Source organism: Podarcis melisellensis, assembly GCF_964234715.1.
Source record: "Podarcis melisellensis genome assembly, chromosome: 8".
NCBI classification, from domain to species: Eukaryota; Metazoa; Chordata; class Lepidosauria; order Squamata; family Lacertidae; genus Podarcis; species Podarcis melisellensis.
The window spans coordinates 89,789,363-89,807,311 of NC_138540.1; the positions used below are offsets into that span (position 1 = coordinate 89,789,363).

The window sequence follows — 17,949 nt, forward strand, 5'->3', positions numbered from 1 at the left end:
AGAGACCCAGAGAACACCCAACAACATCCATCACTAAGTTACGGGGGCAGTTATGGAGGGGAAAGTACTAAAGGACTATGGTTGTATAAATGGGTACAAGGGAGTCTTGGGTTTGAACATTAGCCGTTCATCTCAATAAGGTTGCAAGCATCCATTTTGTTTTTAACACTAACCACAGTTTATTGTTATGTCCAAAAAGGTGTAACTGTGGCCAGTATTATTGAAACAAGCCAGCATCAAACCATGGTTTCTGTACCTGCCTTGTCTGCAGTTTATTGTTTACCCTCCCCACCGTTTGTCCCTTCAAACGTTACAATAATTTGTGGTTAAGTGCGAATTAGGAAGTGGATGTTTCCAACTTCTTCGTTGTATCAACAACTCCCATCATCCATGACCTCAGCTGGCTGAGGCTGATGGGAGATGGAGTCCAACAACATCAGGAAGGCAACTGGTTACCCATCCCCACTCTAGGTCAAGCCCCGGACCTGCCCAAATCTGCTAGGCTTCACCCCTGACCTGCTCAAGCCCACCAAAATCCACCTCAGTTGCCAGGCTGAGCTGCAAAATCCTCAGTAGGCCTCACCCAATGGGTGCTCCAAACTGGTCCTTGGCTCCCCTCCTTGGTCTACTCAAGTTCCTCCCACTTACTACTCTACTTAGAGTGGGGTGGGGAAACAGGAGTCTATGTAGGTCAGGCATGTCCAACCGGTCAATTGTGATCCTGGTCAATCATGTGATCCTGATTGACACCCTCCCAAAAAACTCAACGATTTTGGTCAATCCAATGGGCAGATCACTGCCAGTTTTTTTATGGTGGGAGTAGATTGCAGTCTCTTGGGAGTTGGACATGCCTGATGTATGTGAATTGAAGAGATTTCAAAGGGAGGCAAACATAGGTTGTCCTTACCTAGAGATGGAGTTTTCCGATGTGATATCTTTTGGGGTTCTGACTGCTGTGAAGTTGCGCTTTGGCTGTGAGACTGCAGGAGAGGGAAAAGGAAGAGGTGGTCCTTTTAAGAATGGAGAAAGGGGGGCACTTTCAGTCAATGATGCCTCTTTTTTGCCCCCACCTTCTGAGGGTTCCTATCTCTGCCCCAGGTAAGATGCCATTCCCAGCCACCGCAGACCCTCCAAGTGCCCTTATTTTCCAGGGACGTCCCTGATTTAGAGAAGCCGTCCCGGTTTCTGATTTGATTCCAAAATGTCCTGCTTTTCCTTAGGATGTCCCTATTTTCATTGGAGAAATGTTGGAGGATATGGTGTTATCCGACTCCCCGAGCTGTCCTGTACAGTCATACCTCGGGATGAATACGCTTCAGGTTGAGCACTTCCGGGTTGCACTCCGTGGCAACCTGGAAGTAATGGAACACGTTACTTCTGGGTTTTCGCCGCTCACACATGCGCAGACGCTGAAAATGACATCACGCGCATGCGCAGAAGCAGCGAAACGCAACCCGCGCACGCGCAGACGCGCCGTCGCATGTTATATTCGCTTCAGATCGTGAACGGGGCTCCGGAACGGATCCTGTTTGCATCCAGAGGTACCACTGTATAGGGAAGTTTTTATAATAATAATAATTTGCCATTTCTACCCCGCCCATCTGGCCAGGTCTCCCCAGCCACTCTGGGCAGCTTCCAACAAAATATTAAAATACAATAGTCTGTTAAACATTAAAAGTTTCTTTAATGTTTTATTATGTTTTTATATATGTTGGAAGCTGCCCAGAGTGGCTGGGGAAACCCAGTAAGATGTGTGGGGTATATATTGTAAAATTATCAAAACAAAAAAAAATTCCTTCCAGTAGCACCTTAAAGACCAACTAAGTCAGTTCTTTAAGGTGCTACTGGAAGGAATTTTTTTTTTTGTTTTGACTATGGCAGACCAACACGGCTACCTATCTGTAACTGTAAAATTATCGTTATGGAATGGGACGTCCCTATTTCCATCAGAGAAAGAAGGGAATGGGCAAAGGAAATCCAGAAGAGGAGGAAAATATGATCCACGCCACACCTGAAGATTAAGTGAAATGGACTTCTCAGATTCCCCTAATTCAGCGGTTCTCAACCAGGGGTCCCCAGATGTTGTTGGACTACAACTCCCATCATCCTGAGCTCTGGCCTTGCTAGCTAGGGGTGGTGGGAGTTGTAGTTCAACAACATCTGGGGACCCACAGGTTGAGAAAGGCTGCCCTAATTTATTTCTCTTGCAAAAAAGCAAAAAGCAAACAGTAAACACAGGTGCATATTCTCGTAAAATAATTTCTTCTTTTTACACAATATGTCCTGTTATGAAATCCTGTCTTACAACGCGCATGAGACAATTCAGCCCTTTGCTTCTTGGTTGTTGCATAGGGTTGCCAAATGGTTGTTTTTTAGCGGGTTGGAGGCTCCTGCACCTGAAATCTAGCAATTTTTTATTCATTTAGCAAGATCCATATACCATTTAATCAACAAAAAGAAACCCTAAGTGGTTCACATAAAATATTATAAAATATTTAAAAATAGCAATAAAATCAAGCATTCTTTTTGTTAAAAAAACCGATTTAACCTAAAAGTGATCAAAACATGTAAATAAGTCAGCAGTTTTAAAACAAAAGTATGCGTCTAGGTAGGCATGTGATAAAAGTTTTTAATGCAGCTGCAACTACCATATTGGCCTGAAAATAAGCCTCGCTTTTCCCCCCAAATTCCGACTGTGAAAAGTTAAACTGCGGCTTAAATTCGCAAAATTACAAAAATGGACTTTTACGATATCATGGCTGAAACAGAAATACAGTAAAACGGAACGGGTGTGAGTGCCTGCCGAATTTTAAGAGAGCAGCTTATATTCGGGTATTGTCTTTTCTTCTTCCCTCCCCCCTTGAATTTTAAAGGTGCAGCTTATATTCGGGTGCGGCTTATATCCGGGCCAATACGGTATACGGGAAAACTTCACCTGCTGAACTTGTCAGGCAGCATTAAAAAGCACAGGAGGCCTACAAAAGTGGGAAACAGATATTTGGAAACTCTTGTATTGCATTTTTGCTCATGTGGGAGAAAACGGGGGACAAAACCCAGGGTGTACCTACTAGTGACTTGGTGGACTTTCTTTGCCGAAGTGCCATCTCCCTGGGAATCTTTGGGGCCTCCGATTCTGCAAAAGAGAGACGGCCGCGATTAATTCACAGTCAAGAACAAGGCAAGCATAAAAGAGAGATTAATTGCCAGGAGATCATAGAATTGTAGAGTTGGAAGGGTACCCCCAAGGTCATCAAGTCCAACTCCCTGCAGTGCAGGAATCACAAGCTAAATAATCCCTGACAGACGGCCGCTGCCCAATCTCCGTTTAAAAATCTGCAAGGGAGTCCACCACCTTCTGAGGGAGTCTGGTCCACTGTTGAACAGCTCCTGCCGTCGGACTTTTTCCCCTGATTTTTAGACGGAATCTCCTCCCTTGTCATTTGAAGCCACTGTTTGGGTTCTAAACCTCTGGAGGAGCAGAAAAGAAGCTTGCTCCATCTTCCTTTCAGATTTTTGAAGGTGGCTCTCCTGTCTCCTCTTTCTCAGGCGAAACGTACCCAGCTCCTTCAACCGTTCCTCATCAGGTTCAGTTTCTCGGCTTTTGATCATCTTGGTCACCCTCCTCTGCACACCTTCCAGCTTCTCAATACCCTTCTCAATATGGTGTCTTCCCACATGCCCCCTTTGGAACTCTGATGTTTGTAGTAGTGGCTATGATTATTTTAAAATGTTCAGGGAGGCAGGAGAGGATATGTTGTTTATTAATATCCTTCCTACCTAACCTGTGCTAGCAAGTTTCTTTACTTAGCAGAGTTTCACATTCCCCTTTTAAATGCACAGCAGATACCGTATTTTTCACTCTATAGGACGCACTTTTTCCCCTCCAAAAATTAAGGGGAAATGTGTGTGCATCCTATGGAGCGAATGCAGGCTCCTTGGCTTCAGCGATAGCAACGTGAAGCCTCCGGAGCACGGAGGGAGCGCTCCCTCCGCGCTCTGGAGGCTTTGTGTTGCTTTCGCTGAAGCCTGGAGAGCGAGAGGCGTCGGTGCGCACCAACCCCTCTCGCTCTCGAGGCTTCAGGGATAGCCGCGCACAGCCCCTCCGGCAGGGAGAAGCTGCACAGGGCTATGGCTTCTTTAGCCTCGCGCAGCCTCTCCCGGCAAGGAGAGGTTGCACGGAGCTAAAGAGGAAGCCAAAACAGCGAGGGGATCCATCCCGCTGGCTGCCTTGGCTTATGACATAGCCGCGCGCAACCCCTATGGCAGGGAGAGGTTGCACGCAGCCTGTACGCTGCTATTTGGGGCTGGGGGGGGGGGAAATAAGATTTTTTTTCTTGATTTCCCCCCATAAAAACTAGGTGCGCCCTATGGTCCGGTGCGCCCTATGGAGCGAAAAATACGGTAACTGGTTGCAGGCTTGTTTAAGCCTCTCACTATTAGGTTCCTGGTAAGTTCCATTATATCCCTCTTAACAGAACAAACACGCCACAATCTTGTGTAAAGTACAGTCATACCTTGGGTTACAGATGCTTCAGGTTGCATTTTTTTCAGGTTACAGACCACCGAAACCCGGAAGTACCAGAACGAGTTGCTTCCAGGTTTCGGCGGTCACGCATGCGCAGAAGCGCTAAATCATGCTTTGCACATGTGCAGAAGCGCCAAATCGCAACCCGTGCGTGCTCAGACAGGCCGCTGTGGGTTGCGAATGCTGTGGGTTGCGAGCGTGCATTCAGCACAGATCACGCTCGCAACCCAAGCGTCCACTGCATATAAAAAAAGTTTACTCACATTCAGTTCACAGTTGGATCCCTGAAGGCAGACTTAGTTACAAAGGATATACATGTGGATCTATCCCATATGGGGATAATCCCAGTGTCCTCTGTTGGCTGGAAGTCAACAGAGCATCTCTAGCTAAAAAGCTGCTCCAACGACGGAGGAAGTCAAAAACAGAGAGAGTGCTGGGTGCCTTGTCCCTTTTGTTACCTGGACAGTTAAGTCACGCCCACCTCTAGTCACATGCAAAGGACGTAAGTCCCAGCCAGGAGGAAACAGGAAGTTTTTGACTGGCTGGACCAAACATTCCCCTGCATGTCCACTCTAGGAAAACAAGGAATGTTTCTTCTTGACTGCTACTTAGGTATCACATCCCACAATATAGGTAAAGGTAAAGGGACCCCTGACCATTAGGTCCAGTCATGGCCGACTCTGGGGTTGCGGCGCTCATCTTGCTTTATTGGCCAAGGGAGCCGGCGTTTAGCTTCCGAGTCATGTGGCCAGCAGGACTAAGCCGCTTCTGGCGAACCAGAGCAGCACACGGAAACGCCGTTTACCTTCCCACCGGAGCGGTACCTATTTATCTACTTGCACTTTGACGTGCTTTCGAACTGCTAGGTTGGCAGGAGCTGAGACCGAGCAACGAGAGCTCACCCCGTCGCGGGGATTTGAACCGCCGACCTTCTGATTGGCAAGTCCTAGGCTCTGCAGTTTAACCCACAGCGCCACCCGCGTCCCTTATCCCACAATATATACCGCCTAATTTTCAAGAAAAGGCAGCAAACGAATCAGCAGCTTCTCTACAGAATACGCTCCCCAAATTAGAACAGGATCATTCATAGCTATGTTAAAAACTATTTAGCAGCTTGTTAAATCACGTGAAATATAAACCCCACACACACCTCTGCACTCTGGAAGGCGGGGCAAAGACTCCATGCTTTGGGGCGCAGGTGAAATAGCGAACTCCAAAGACAGAGCCATCGTGTTTTCCTGTGGGCTTGTCAAGTTCAATGCCAAACCAGTAGCCTGGAGAGAAAGAGAGAGGGAAAGAAAAACATGCAAATTAGTCAGAAATGCAGATTTTTAAATTACTGTTGCTAATTCCAACAGAGACTAGGACTTCGTCTTGCAGATTTCAAAGGGGACCCCCTTCCACATTAGTAACACTGAGGACTGCAACCTTAATCCCGCAGAATACTTTGCAGTCGGCGTCCTCGTTTTCACTCTCCCAAAAGAACAACACCTGAGGTAGACCACTGTTATTCCCATTGTCAAAGGGGTGAAACTGAGAGTGATCTCAGGCCACGCAGGGAGATCACAGCAGAGGCAGGACTTGAACTCAGGACCCTCAGCTCGAATTAGGTCTCCTGAGGTTATTTTTCTAATGCTACCGATCCAAAGTCTGCACGTTGGTCTCAATGCTCTGCCCCACCCCCTAGACAGGATCTTAACTCCTCTAGTGGAAATGGCTTCCCAGATCACCAGCTCTTGGCTTACCTGGGGCAAAATCTGTCTTCCCGTAGAAACGAATGATGCCTTGCTTCTGACCTGCCACCAGGACATGATCCCCAATTTCAATCTTCAGTCCTTCACGGTCCAGGCTGCCAACAGATAAGGACTTCTTCCTGAGAGCTGGACAGAGAAGACGGGTGGAGAAAAGCGAGATCTGGATGTTTTAGTTTGGTACATGTTATGTACTGAGTTGAATAGGATCCAAAATGCAGCAGTCTAATTGGTCCTAGAACAATAGGATCCAGAACGCAGCAGTCTGATTGGTCCTAGGACAATAGGATTCAGAGCACAGCAGTCTGATTGGTCCTAGAACAATAGGATTCAGAACGCAGCAGTCTGATTGGTCCTAGAACAATAGGACCCAGAATGCAGCAGTCTGATTGGTCCTAGAACAATAGGATCCAGAACACAGCAGTCTGATTGGTCCTAGAACAATAGGATTCAGAGCACAGCAGTCTGATTGGTCCACAGGAGCCACCCAATCCAGCTCCAGATGGAAGTGAATCCGCAACCTGATTGGCCTACAGGAGAATCCCGCAATTAGCCAATCACGTGGTGCCCATTGTGTAAATAATGTATATAAAGCCGACATTCTGGGGGAACTTCCATTCCTCCTCACCACTATGAGCTGAATAAAGAGCATGAAATCCGCTCTCGACTCCAAGTATATTTCACTACATAACTTATTTATCTTGTTTTATTTTTCAAATTTCTATCTCGATTAAAATAAAACATATTTTAAACCATCCAAAAACATTGTGAACACCTGAAAACAATTGTGGGGGATTCCTATGACACATCCAGGTCTATAATTTTATCATGTCTGTTGTTTGTAAAACTATCTGTATAGAATCATAGAACTGTAGAGTTGGAAGTGTCAGGAGGTCCTACGCACGAGTAGGAAGCCGGCAGAGACACATGAGACTCCATTTCCTCAGGGTCTTGCTAAAGAACAATGTCAAACAAAGATTGATGATCTCATTCTACTGGGCCACAATAGAAAGTGTCCTTTCATACTGTATTACATTGTGCTACGCTGGTTTGACAGCCACAGACAGGAAGTCCCTAAAGAGGGTGGTGAATACAGCACATGACATCATGGGCTGTCCGCGGAGTTTGCTAGATGACATAACAACAACAACAACAACAACAACAACAACAACAACAACAACAATTTATTTATACCCTGCCCATCTGGGTGGGTTTCCCCAACCATTCTGGGCGGCTTCCAACAGAATATTAAAATACAATAACCTATGAAACATTAAAAGCTTCCCTAAGCAAGGCTGCCTTCAGATGTCTTCTAAAAGTCTGGTAGTTGTTTTGCTCTTTGACATCTGGTGGGAGGGAGCCACCACCGAGAAGGCCCTCGCAGGAGACCGCTGCCTCAGGAGAGCGAGAAAAATTCTTAGGGACGACTCACACGCCAGCCAGCCCCTCTTTAAACTCCTACCTTCGGGCGGGAGATACAGAAGTATAGTCAGCCGCACTAACAGGTTAAAGAACAGCTTTTATCCGTGGGGGGGGCTGAATGGAAAAAAAGAGTGGCGCAATTGACTTCTGACAAGCACCCAGAGATTGAACAAGACTGAGTATGTGTGTGGGGAGTGGGGCTTGTTTAATTTCACTGCACACAGGTGGTATAGTGACGATAAAGGTTTATTTGTTTGTTTGTTTACATGCCCGACTGGCATGTTCTCTGCCTCCTGGTCATTCTTTCAGGAACTTCAAAATCTTCCTCCACAGCAACTGATACCAAGAACCATCAGCACACTTCAGGATCAGCAGAGTATAGGCAGTCAAGCGTTCAGACTCAGCAGCGCAGCTTTTTGGCGAAACTACATTTATTTACATATACACACTCGGAGCATCGCAGCTCCGCTCCTTCCTCTTGTTCATCAGACAGCAAAGAGAGAGAACACAAGGACAAACGTCCTACATCACAGAAAGGTAAAGGTACTCCTGCCCGTACGGGCCAGTCGTGTCCGACTCTAGGGTTGTGCACCCATCTCACTTAAGAGGCCGGGGGCCAGCGCTGTCCGGAGACACTTCCGGGTCACGTGGCCAGCGTGACAAAGCTGCTCTGGCGAGCTAGCACCAGCGCAGCACACGGAAACGCCGTTTACCTTCCCGCTAGAAAGCGGTCCCTATTTATCTACTTGCACTTTGAGGCGCTTTCGAACTGCTAGGTGGGCAGGAGCTGGGACCGAAAGATGGGAGCTCACCCCCGCCGCAGGGATTCGAACCGTCGACCATATGATTGGCAAGTCCTAGGTGCTGAGGTTTTACCCACAGTGCCACCCGCTGTCTGCCTCCTGGTCATCCTGTGTTTCTGGTACATCCTGTGTACATCCTGTGTTTTTGGTACATCACAGAAACACAGTAATAAAAACATCCTGTCTTCGTCGCTTCCCACAATGTGGAATGAAAACATACACCATCATGGGATAAACACAACCGCGTGACTGCAACACAGGAAAAGAATCCTAACAGGAAGGGACCACAAGAGTCCTCTAGTCTGACACCCTGCAATTCAGGAATCTCAACTAAAGCATGCACGACAGGTGGCCCTCCAACCTCTGCTTAGAAGGAGAGTCCACAGTGAAAGAGAGTCCAGCTTACCTTTCTTGTCTTTGTCTTTTTCCTTCCGGCCCTTTGCGGTCATGCGGGAGAAGTCCATGCGGGGGGTTCGTGGGGTGGAGGTCACCGACGAAGGTGTCTGATCGGCGGCTTTGGTGATCTTGGACACAGAAGCAAACACTCCTGGGAAAAGGGGAAGGAAAACCGGAAGCCCAAAGCTTACATGGCAGGTAAGAACTATGCAAACAACAACAACAATTTATACACCGCCCCTCTGGCTGGGTTTCCCCAGCCACTCTGGGCAGCTCCCAACCAAATATTGAAAACACAATACAGCATTAAACATTAAAAACTTCCTTAAACAGAGCTGCCTTCAGATGTCTTCTAAACGTCAGATAGTTGTTTATTCCTTTGACATCTGGGGGGAGGGCGTTCCACAGGGCGGGCACCACCACCGAGAAGGCCCTCTGCCTGGTTCCCTGTAACCTGGCTTCTCGCAGGGAGGGAACCGCCAGAAGGCCCTCGGAGCTGGACCTCAGTGTCCGGGCTGAACGATGGGGGTGGAGACGCTCCTTCAGATATACTGGACTGAGGCCATTTAGGGTTTTAAAGGTCAGCACCAGCACTTTGAATTGTGCTCAGAAACGTCCAATTAGAACCATTTAGTTTAATCAATTCAAAAAAACTTGGTGATGCCAGCTTTTCAAAATGGCAGTCATTTATGTCAGGAGCTCAGCCTACACTCGAGTAGGACCTGGCAGAAACACATGCCCGACTGGCAAGTTCTCTCCCTCCTGGTCGATCGTTCAGGAGCTTCATAAGCTTTCTTCAGCCTGAACATCACAGCGACCGATGCCAACAGACACTGGCACGCTTAGGGATCCGCAGAGTTTGTGCAGCATGCATGACAGACCTCAGCAACTCAGCATTTTGGCTAATCTACTTTATTTACATATAAACACACACGGAGCACTGCATTATGGCTCCCTCTCTCTCTCTAGCATCAGACAGCAAAGAGAGAGAACAAAGGACAATAGTCCCACTTCACGGAGCACAGTAACACAAACATCCTGTCTCCGTCACTTCCCACGCGGTGGAGTCAAAACATACACCGTCATGTGATAGACAACAATCCCATGACTGCAATCACGGAGCAGGAATTGTAACAATTTATACCTCCAGCGACCCCCTGACACCCCCTTCTTAGCATCCCGCTAGGAAATCCCCCAGGGGGCAGAATACCCCCTTTGGGAGCCCCTGGCCTAGAAGGCGTGTGCTGGAGGAAACCCAGGAGTTGCACTCTTCTACAGCTTTGATATTTGTGTAGTTGACTTAGGCGGCTGCTGGATTTGAAGGCAGAGGAGTGCTGGTGTCAAGGGGGCATAACCCCGCTTTAGATTACCGTGTTTCGGAGGGCAGATAAAGTAACGGATTCCTCCCACGCTGCCGTCGTTCTTGCCGTCCGGCTCGTCCAGCTCCACGCCCACCCACTGGCCGCTGGCAAATTCCGTCGTGCCGCAGAAACGCAAGGTGCCCAACTGCAGGGAGGCAAGGCGAGATTGGGGATACAAGACACAACAAGGGAAGTCACCACTGGCCCATCTGAATTAATATTGTTGGCACAGGCTGGCAGCAGCTTCCCACGCTTTCGAACTGCTACGGAAATGACATGGGGGGGCACATCTGTAAAGTTGTTACGATGTTACAAACATTATGCCTGAATGTATCCCTTCGACCTGACAGCTCAGGGAAGATACCTATAAGTTTGTAGAAAATCCATACTTTAACCAGCTCTCCTCATTCCAACGCCATTTTAACGCTGAAAGAAAGGTGAATTTGGGCTCCACCTCCCTCCATGAACCAAGAAGCAGGAAGTCACGTGGGCAGCAGGAACAGGGCATCTCGCCATAATTCCCCAAGCGTGAGAGCACAGACATGGTCCCCCACCCAGGGAGTGACCAGGGGGGCAACACTGGACATCCGCAGAGGCAGTTGAGCAAGTCCGGTGTTCTGAAAGCCCATCTCCAGACAAGTCCTGAGGGCAAGGAGATGTCAAGAGTTTCATTGTTCTTCCAGTGATAGGGAGTTAAGAGGTGTTGGGAAAGATATCTGATAAAGTGACCTAATGTTGAACTTGTGTAACCCTTGTGTAAAGATAAAGGGACCCCTGACCATTAGGTCCAGTTGTGAACGATTCTGGGGTTGCGGCGCTCATCTCACTTTACTGGAGCCGCCGTTTGTCTGCAGACAGTTTTTCTGGGTCATGTGGCCAGCATGACTAAGTCGCTTTCTGGTGAACCAGAGCAGCGGATGGAAATGCCATTTACCTTCCCACCAGAGCAATACCTATTGATCTACTTGCACTTTTATGTGCTTTCGAACTGCTAGGTTGGCAGGAGCTGGGACCAAGCAACGGGAGCTCACCCCGTCACGGGGATTCGAACCACCGACCTTCTGATTGGCAAGTCCTAGGCTCTGTGGTTTAGACCACAGTGCCACCCACGTCCCTAACCCTTGTGTGCCCCTCCCCATTTGTGACATGCTAGTGATGTAGTGATGATGGATCAATGCTGCTGCTCAAAGTGTATTCTGGGGGAAAGAGGGAAGGTTTAAAAGAGGAGGTCGCCCCATGCTCAGGGTTCTTACTCCTGGGAGACCTGTTGCGCAACAATAAAAATCATGGTCTACTGACTGCTGTTTTGCTCCAAATTACTTGGCTGGAACTTCCTTTTTTACTGACCACTTGGATCCGCGGGGGACTTGCACCCCGATGAGCTGGGCTGTTGAGTAGTCTCCCATCCCATAATTGTTCCTTAACACGAACAGTACAGTCATATCTCATGTTACGTCTGCTTCATGTTACGTTCTTTCAGGTTACGACCCGGAAGTACCGGAAAGGGTTACATCCGGGTTTCGGCGCTTGCGCATGTGCAGAAGTGCAAAATGACGTCATGCGCATGAGCAGAAGCGGCAAATCGCAACCCGTGCGTGTGCAGACACGCCATTGCGGGGTGCGCTCTTTTCATGTTGCGAACGGACCTCCGGAATGGATCCCATTCACAACCAGAGGTACCACTGTGTTGAATTAGTGGGTCAACCCTGAGAAGGACTAGCATTGGACACAACCCATTAGATGTCACCACCATGGGCTTTTCAAGTCCAGTCCTAGCCAAGAGACACTGGTGATGGGGGTCCCAAACCCACCTGCCATGATGAGGGACACCTTGGCCTTACCTTCAGCCCGTCCACCATGACCCGGTCGCCGAGCTTGAGGCCGAGAGAGATGAGCATGAGGTTGCCCGGGATGTTGTCGTAGTTGGGCAGGGTGACCTTGGGGAGGTTGCAGCTCAAGGGCACGGCGTCCAGCAGCAGCTGCTTCAGCTCCTTGGCGATCATGGCTGCCTCGGCTTTGTCCAAGGTCATGTCCATGGGGTCTGGGACCACGTCAGATGGCGCCTGGCCTTTGCTGTTCTGTTGGGAGAGAGGATTGCGCAGGGAGAGAATTGAGCTGGAGGAGAGGCCATGGGGGTCCCTGGGGGGTGGAATCCTCCACCCCCTATGAACCATAACCCCCAGACCACCAGATTTCAGTGAAAAGGGAGAGGAATCTTCTAGCATTTGCAGAACGTGAGATGGGAGGCAAAATGTACAGGCACTGTTCTTATATTTGTGCCTGTGTTAAAGACTAGATTGCTCCTCCAGACGTTCAGTGTTTCCCCCCCCTCTCTCTCACAAACACACACACACATACACAAATGAAAATAGGGACACTTCTCACTCTCTTCCTTTCCCCAAAAGGACCCTCCTCAACCCCCCATTTTTTGCCCCTCCCTCCCTCCCTCCCTCCCACAGAGCATCCCACAGCCGTCCAGAGTGGCTGGGGAAACCCAGCCAGATGGGTGGGTAATAATAATAATAATAGCAATAGTAGTAGTAGTAGTAGTAGTAATAATAATAATAATAATAATAATATAAGAAGACCACCACCATCACTACAGCAACTCTGTGTCCAGGGCAGCTGTCTACCAGCTCCACCTGGTATACAGGCTGAGACCCTACCTGCCCGCAGACTATATCACCGGAGTGGCTCATGCTCTGGTTATCTCCCGCTTGGACTACTGCAATGCGCTCTACGTGGGGCTACCTTTGAAGGTGACCCGGAAACTGCAACTAATCCAGAATGTGGCAGCCAGACTGGTGACTGGGAGTGGCCACCAAGACCACATAACACCAGTCCTGAAAGACCTACATTGGCTCCCAGTATGTTTCCAGGCACAATTCAAAGTGTTGGTGCTGACCTTTAAAGCCCTAAACGGCCTCGGTCCAATAGACCTGAAGGAGCATCTCCACCCCCATCGTTCTGCCCAGTCACTGAGGTCCAGCTCCGAGGGCCTTCTGGTGGTTCCCTCACTGTGTGAAGTGAGGTTACAGAGAACCAGGCAGAGGGCCTTCTTGGTGGTGGCACCCGCCCTGTGGAACGCCCTCCCACCAGATGTCAAAGAGAACAACAACTACCTGACTTTTAGAAGACATCTGAAGGCAGCCCTGTTTAGGGAAGTTTTTAATGTCTGATGTTACATCATGTTTTTAATATTCTTTTGGGAGCCGCCCAGAGTGGCTGGGGAGGCCCAGCCAGATGGGCGGGGTATAAATAATAAATAAGAATATATTACTACCATCATCATCACCATCATCAATACGTTTATCCACCACAGCTCCCCTTTCTTACCCTGACGGCTGGGTTGGCACCATGTTCCAGGAGACATTTCACGGCCCCAAGGCACAGGTTGGAAGCAGCAATGTGGAGGGCTGTTCCGTGGTTGAAGTCGCTGCACGTCGAGTTCAGAACTGAAGGGGGAAGGAATATACAGGTCGCGCAGGTATTAGAACCAACTTGCCACTGTTAGCATTTCACACTTACTCGCAGCGATGAGCCAAACCATGGTTTAGTGAGAATGGGCAAGCGTGCCGGCAACCAGAGAGGAAACTGAGGCTGCTCCATCCCTCCTCCAGAGCTAAGCCATGGTTCGCCTTAGTCACCTTCAAACCTAGGCTCATGGTTTGTCTCCCCCAAACAAACCACGAGCGGCAAAGCAGGAACAACTTTGGTTGCAGCTCATGGTTTGTTGGGAGAGACAAACCATAACTTAGCTCCAAGTAGCCTGGCAGCAGGGAGCCTGGGAGAAGGGTGAAATAATCACTGTTGTTTGGCTTAGTTTTATGTGCAAACCAGGCCAGAGTGTGTGAGGCTCTTTATGGAACAAGGTCAAAGGAAGTGAAGGCCATGGGGAGCTACAGAAATTCCAGAAGGGTTGCTCTTACAGCAAAAATGAGTTTTGTGGCACCTTAAAGACTAACCAGCAATGACAAGCCTGGACAGCATCTTAAAAAGCAGAGACATCACCTTGCCAACAAAGGTCCGTATAGTTAAAGCCATGGTTTTCCCAGTAGTGATGTATGGAAGTGAGAGCTGGACCATCAAGAAGGCTGATCGCCGAAGAATTGATGCTTTTGAATTATGGTGCTGGAGGAGACTCTTGAGAGTCCCATGGACTGCAAGAAGATCAAACCTCTCCATTCTGAAGGAAATCAGCCCTGAGTGCTCACTGGAAGGACAGATCCTGAAGCTGAGGCTCCAAGACTTTGGCCCCCTCATGAGAAGAGAAGACTCTCTGGAAAAAGAGCCTGATGTTGGGAAAGATGGAGGGCCCAAGGAGAAGGGGACGACAGAGGACGAGATGGTGAGACAGTGTTCTCAAAGCTACCAGCATGAGTTTGACCAAACTGGGGGAGGCAGTGGAAGAAAGGGGTGCCTGGCGTGCTCTGGTCCAGGGGGTCACAAAGAGGCGGACACGACTAAACGACTAAACAACAAAAGACTAACCAATTTATTTTGGCGTCAGCTTTCATGAACGACAACCTGCTTCATCAGATGCCTGAAGCGAGGTCCTGAAAATTATCTGTCTTTGCAGTCTGTTCCCCCAGCTTTGTGGTGCTGCCCCTGAAGACTGTTCAGAAACTACAACTGGCTCTGAACATTGCAAATGAACCAGAAACTCGAGTGGGTCCTTATCTGAAAAATTCTTCTCCGACTTCCGATTTGTTCCCACCTGGGTCCTATTGAAGGTTTGGGACCCTGTGCTCTCTCGATTAAACACTGCCAGGATCCAGCACACACTGGCTGTCTCCTCTACTTGGCACAACCAATCTCCCACATCCAAGCTGGCACCTACACTTTTGCAAACATTTTGAAGCCCTGGCCATGCAGCTGGCTTAGATTCACAAGCTTCTTCCTTATTACTGCTTTACAGTCAATGGGATACACTCCAGATCGTGGAATCATAGAATTGTAGGATTGGAAGGGACCCCAAGGGTCATCTAGTCCAACCCCCTGCAATGCTGTGGACTACAACTCCCATCATCCCTGATCACGGACCACGCTGGCAAGGGCTGACTTCCCCTGCTTTACAGTATTTCAGAGCTGAGACTGCCCATTAAAAACACTTTTTAATAATAATAATAAAAGGGAATGCAACAAACATTGGTGGATGGCTGGGAGTTCCTTACACAGTTCCTTACACAGTGCTCCGATTCTTGGTGAAGAAGGTTGCCTAGCAGTGCCAACCCTCAGGAGATGAAGAGCAGACAGCAGCTGACGGGTTTTTGTTGTTGTTTTTTGCAGCTGCTGCTGTGATGCTCAATATTATCGGTCAGAGCTTCTTAGGAAGGAAGCAGGGAATTAATCCGAGCCAACACCTCTGCCTGAGTGCCCTGAGTGCTCACTGGAAGGACGGATCCTGAAGCTGAGGCTCCAAGACTTTGGCCACCTCAGGAGAAGAGAAGACTCCCTGGAGAAGACCCTGATGTTGGGAAAGATGGAGGGCACAAGGAGAAGGGGACGACAGAGGACGAGATGGTGGGACAGTGTTCTCGAAGCTACCAGCATAAGTTTGACCAAACTGCGGGAGGCAGTGGAAGACAGGAGGGCCTGGCGTGCTCTGGTCCAGGGGGTCACAAAGAGGCGGACACCACTAAACGACTACACAACAACACCACCTCTGGCACTTTTGCAAACCTCTCCTTACAGAGAACTACTCATTATTTACTTTGTGGATTTTTTACACCAATTGCGGGGCAAAAAACCCCAAAAAACTCCAAGCCGTTTCCAAAGCGAACAGAACAATAAAACGATAGGCTAAAACAATTCAAAGCCTTCAAAGAATAAAGACCGGCGATAAACTAAAAAGCGATTAAAATGCAAACCAACATTCTGTGTTATCTGGGCAGGTTCACTTAAACAAAGTTTTGTGGGTTTTTTAGCAGGTGATGAAAAGAATATAGCGAAGGAACCTGCCTGGTGTCAATTGGCAGGGAGTTCCAAAGGGCAGGTCTTACAAATGCGGAAGGGGTATTATGTGACGCCGGTAATGGTGTCAGCTCTGCAGATCAGAGCAGTTGATGGGGCATATAAGGGGCAAGGTGATCTCACAGGTAAACTGGACCCAGGTTATTAAGGGCTTTGTGTTGTCAAGGTGAGCTCTGAGGTGAGGCGCAGGAGACACAGGAAGTCCCGCCCTCTTCTGGGCAGGTGCCGCCCCTCCTTCCAAACCCACCTTTTGGCTTGGAGGCCTTCAGCAGGATGCGGATGAGTTCCGGGACGTCAAAATAAGCCGCGTAGTGCAGGGCGTTCATGTTGGTCCAGCGGCTGCGCAGGGTCACATCCGCGCCCAAAGCCAAGAGCTGGTTGGAGAGGCGCACAGCAGCGGCTGGGTCACCTGGGAAGGTGGAGAAGGAAGGAGGATCACAGCGATAAACTGGGTTACCCAACAGGCAGACTGAGCACAAGTTTGGGCACCAGCAGAGCAGGAGCACAAAAAATAATACATTTATTCAAAAAAGAGTTTGACACTGGCTACTTAAATAAAAGTATGGAAGTAGTCATTTAATTTCAGAATACATGTACCATATTTTTTGCTCTATAAGACTCAAATTTTCCCTCCTAAAAAGTAAGGGGGAATGTGTGTGCGTCTTATGGAGCGAATGCAGGCTGCGCAGCTATCCCAGAAGCCAGAAGAGCAAGAGGGATTGCTGCTTTCACTGCGCAGCGATCCCTCTTGCTGTTCTGGCTCCTGGGATTCAGAATATTTATTTTCTTATTTTCCTCCTCCAAAAACTAGGTGTGTCTTGTGGTCTGGTGCCTCTTATAGAGCGAAAAATACGGTACGTTCTGTCTCATTTGGGGGGTGTCTTTTTATGGTTTAGCATTGTTTTTATTTTGAATTATGAATCCGGGGGGCAGGGGCGTCACAATCTTTCCAGTGCTCAGGGCCTCTAAAAGTCTAAATCCGGCCCTGAATAAACCCAAAGCTTCTGTGATGTCAGAGGCAGCTCAGCCAATCACCACCAGATACTTCTTCATCCATATGTTCAAACTCCTTAGTGCAGTGATGGCCAAACCTGGCCCTCCAGCTGTTTTGGGACTACAGCTCCCATCATCCCTAGCTAACAGGACCAGTGGTCAGGGATGATGGGAACTGTAGTCCCAAAACAGCTGGAGGGCCGAGTTTGGCCATCACTGCCTTAGTGTCTTACAGTGCAGATATTGCCGTGAATGCAAAACTGACTAAAACCCACAGGCGGTTTCAGGGAGTCAAATTCTAAAAGTGGGTTGGAAGACCAGACGGGAGCGTGGTTTCTCCTGAAAGAGCTGGCAGGGCTCTGAGGCCCAGGAGAGACACCCAGGGGGACGTGCCAAGAATAGAGTGTGACCCCCCCACTGGCTTCCTTACCGACACCATGGGCACCAGCCTTGCAGGCGTAATGCAGCAGCGTCATGTCTGTCAGCCCATCGCGGTCGTTGACGTGGCAGCCTCGCTTCAAGATCTGCGGGATGCAAGTCACCAAGAGGGGTGTCAGTCAGAGGTGTAAACGGATCCATCTCCCCTGCGCCATGTGATGGCCTGGGACTGGGGTTTGGACTCGGAACCAGAGGAGTCTCAGTCCACACCGGATCCTTTGCCTCAGGCATCATCTGAACCGAGTCTGGGGCCTGATCCTGAAGAGCCCCAGACTGCACAGGTGCCC

The 17,949-nt window shown here is 48.9% G+C and overlaps 1 protein-coding gene across 1 annotated transcript in view; it reads right to left on the reverse strand.

Moving 5' to 3' along the window:
* CLIP3 (CAP-Gly domain containing linker protein 3) overlaps positions 1 to 17,949 on the reverse strand; it is a 37,284-nt gene that overhangs the window by 4,134 nt on the left and 15,201 nt on the right. The window contains exons 4-13 of the mRNA XM_081922170.1: positions 17,655 to 17,748; positions 16,479 to 16,640; positions 13,595 to 13,713; positions 12,100 to 12,336; positions 10,268 to 10,403; positions 8,908 to 9,048; positions 6,271 to 6,405; positions 5,676 to 5,799; positions 3,069 to 3,133; positions 908 to 980 (exon numbers count right to left, since the gene is read on the reverse strand). Of these exons, the coding sequence (XP_081778296.1) occupies positions 908 to 980; positions 3,069 to 3,133; positions 5,676 to 5,799; positions 6,271 to 6,405; positions 8,908 to 9,048; positions 10,268 to 10,403; positions 12,100 to 12,336; positions 13,595 to 13,713; positions 16,479 to 16,640; positions 17,655 to 17,748 (1,286 nt within the window). The remainder of the gene's footprint in view (positions 1 to 907; positions 981 to 3,068; positions 3,134 to 5,675; positions 5,800 to 6,270; positions 6,406 to 8,907; positions 9,049 to 10,267; positions 10,404 to 12,099; positions 12,337 to 13,594; positions 13,714 to 16,478; positions 16,641 to 17,654; positions 17,749 to 17,949) is intronic.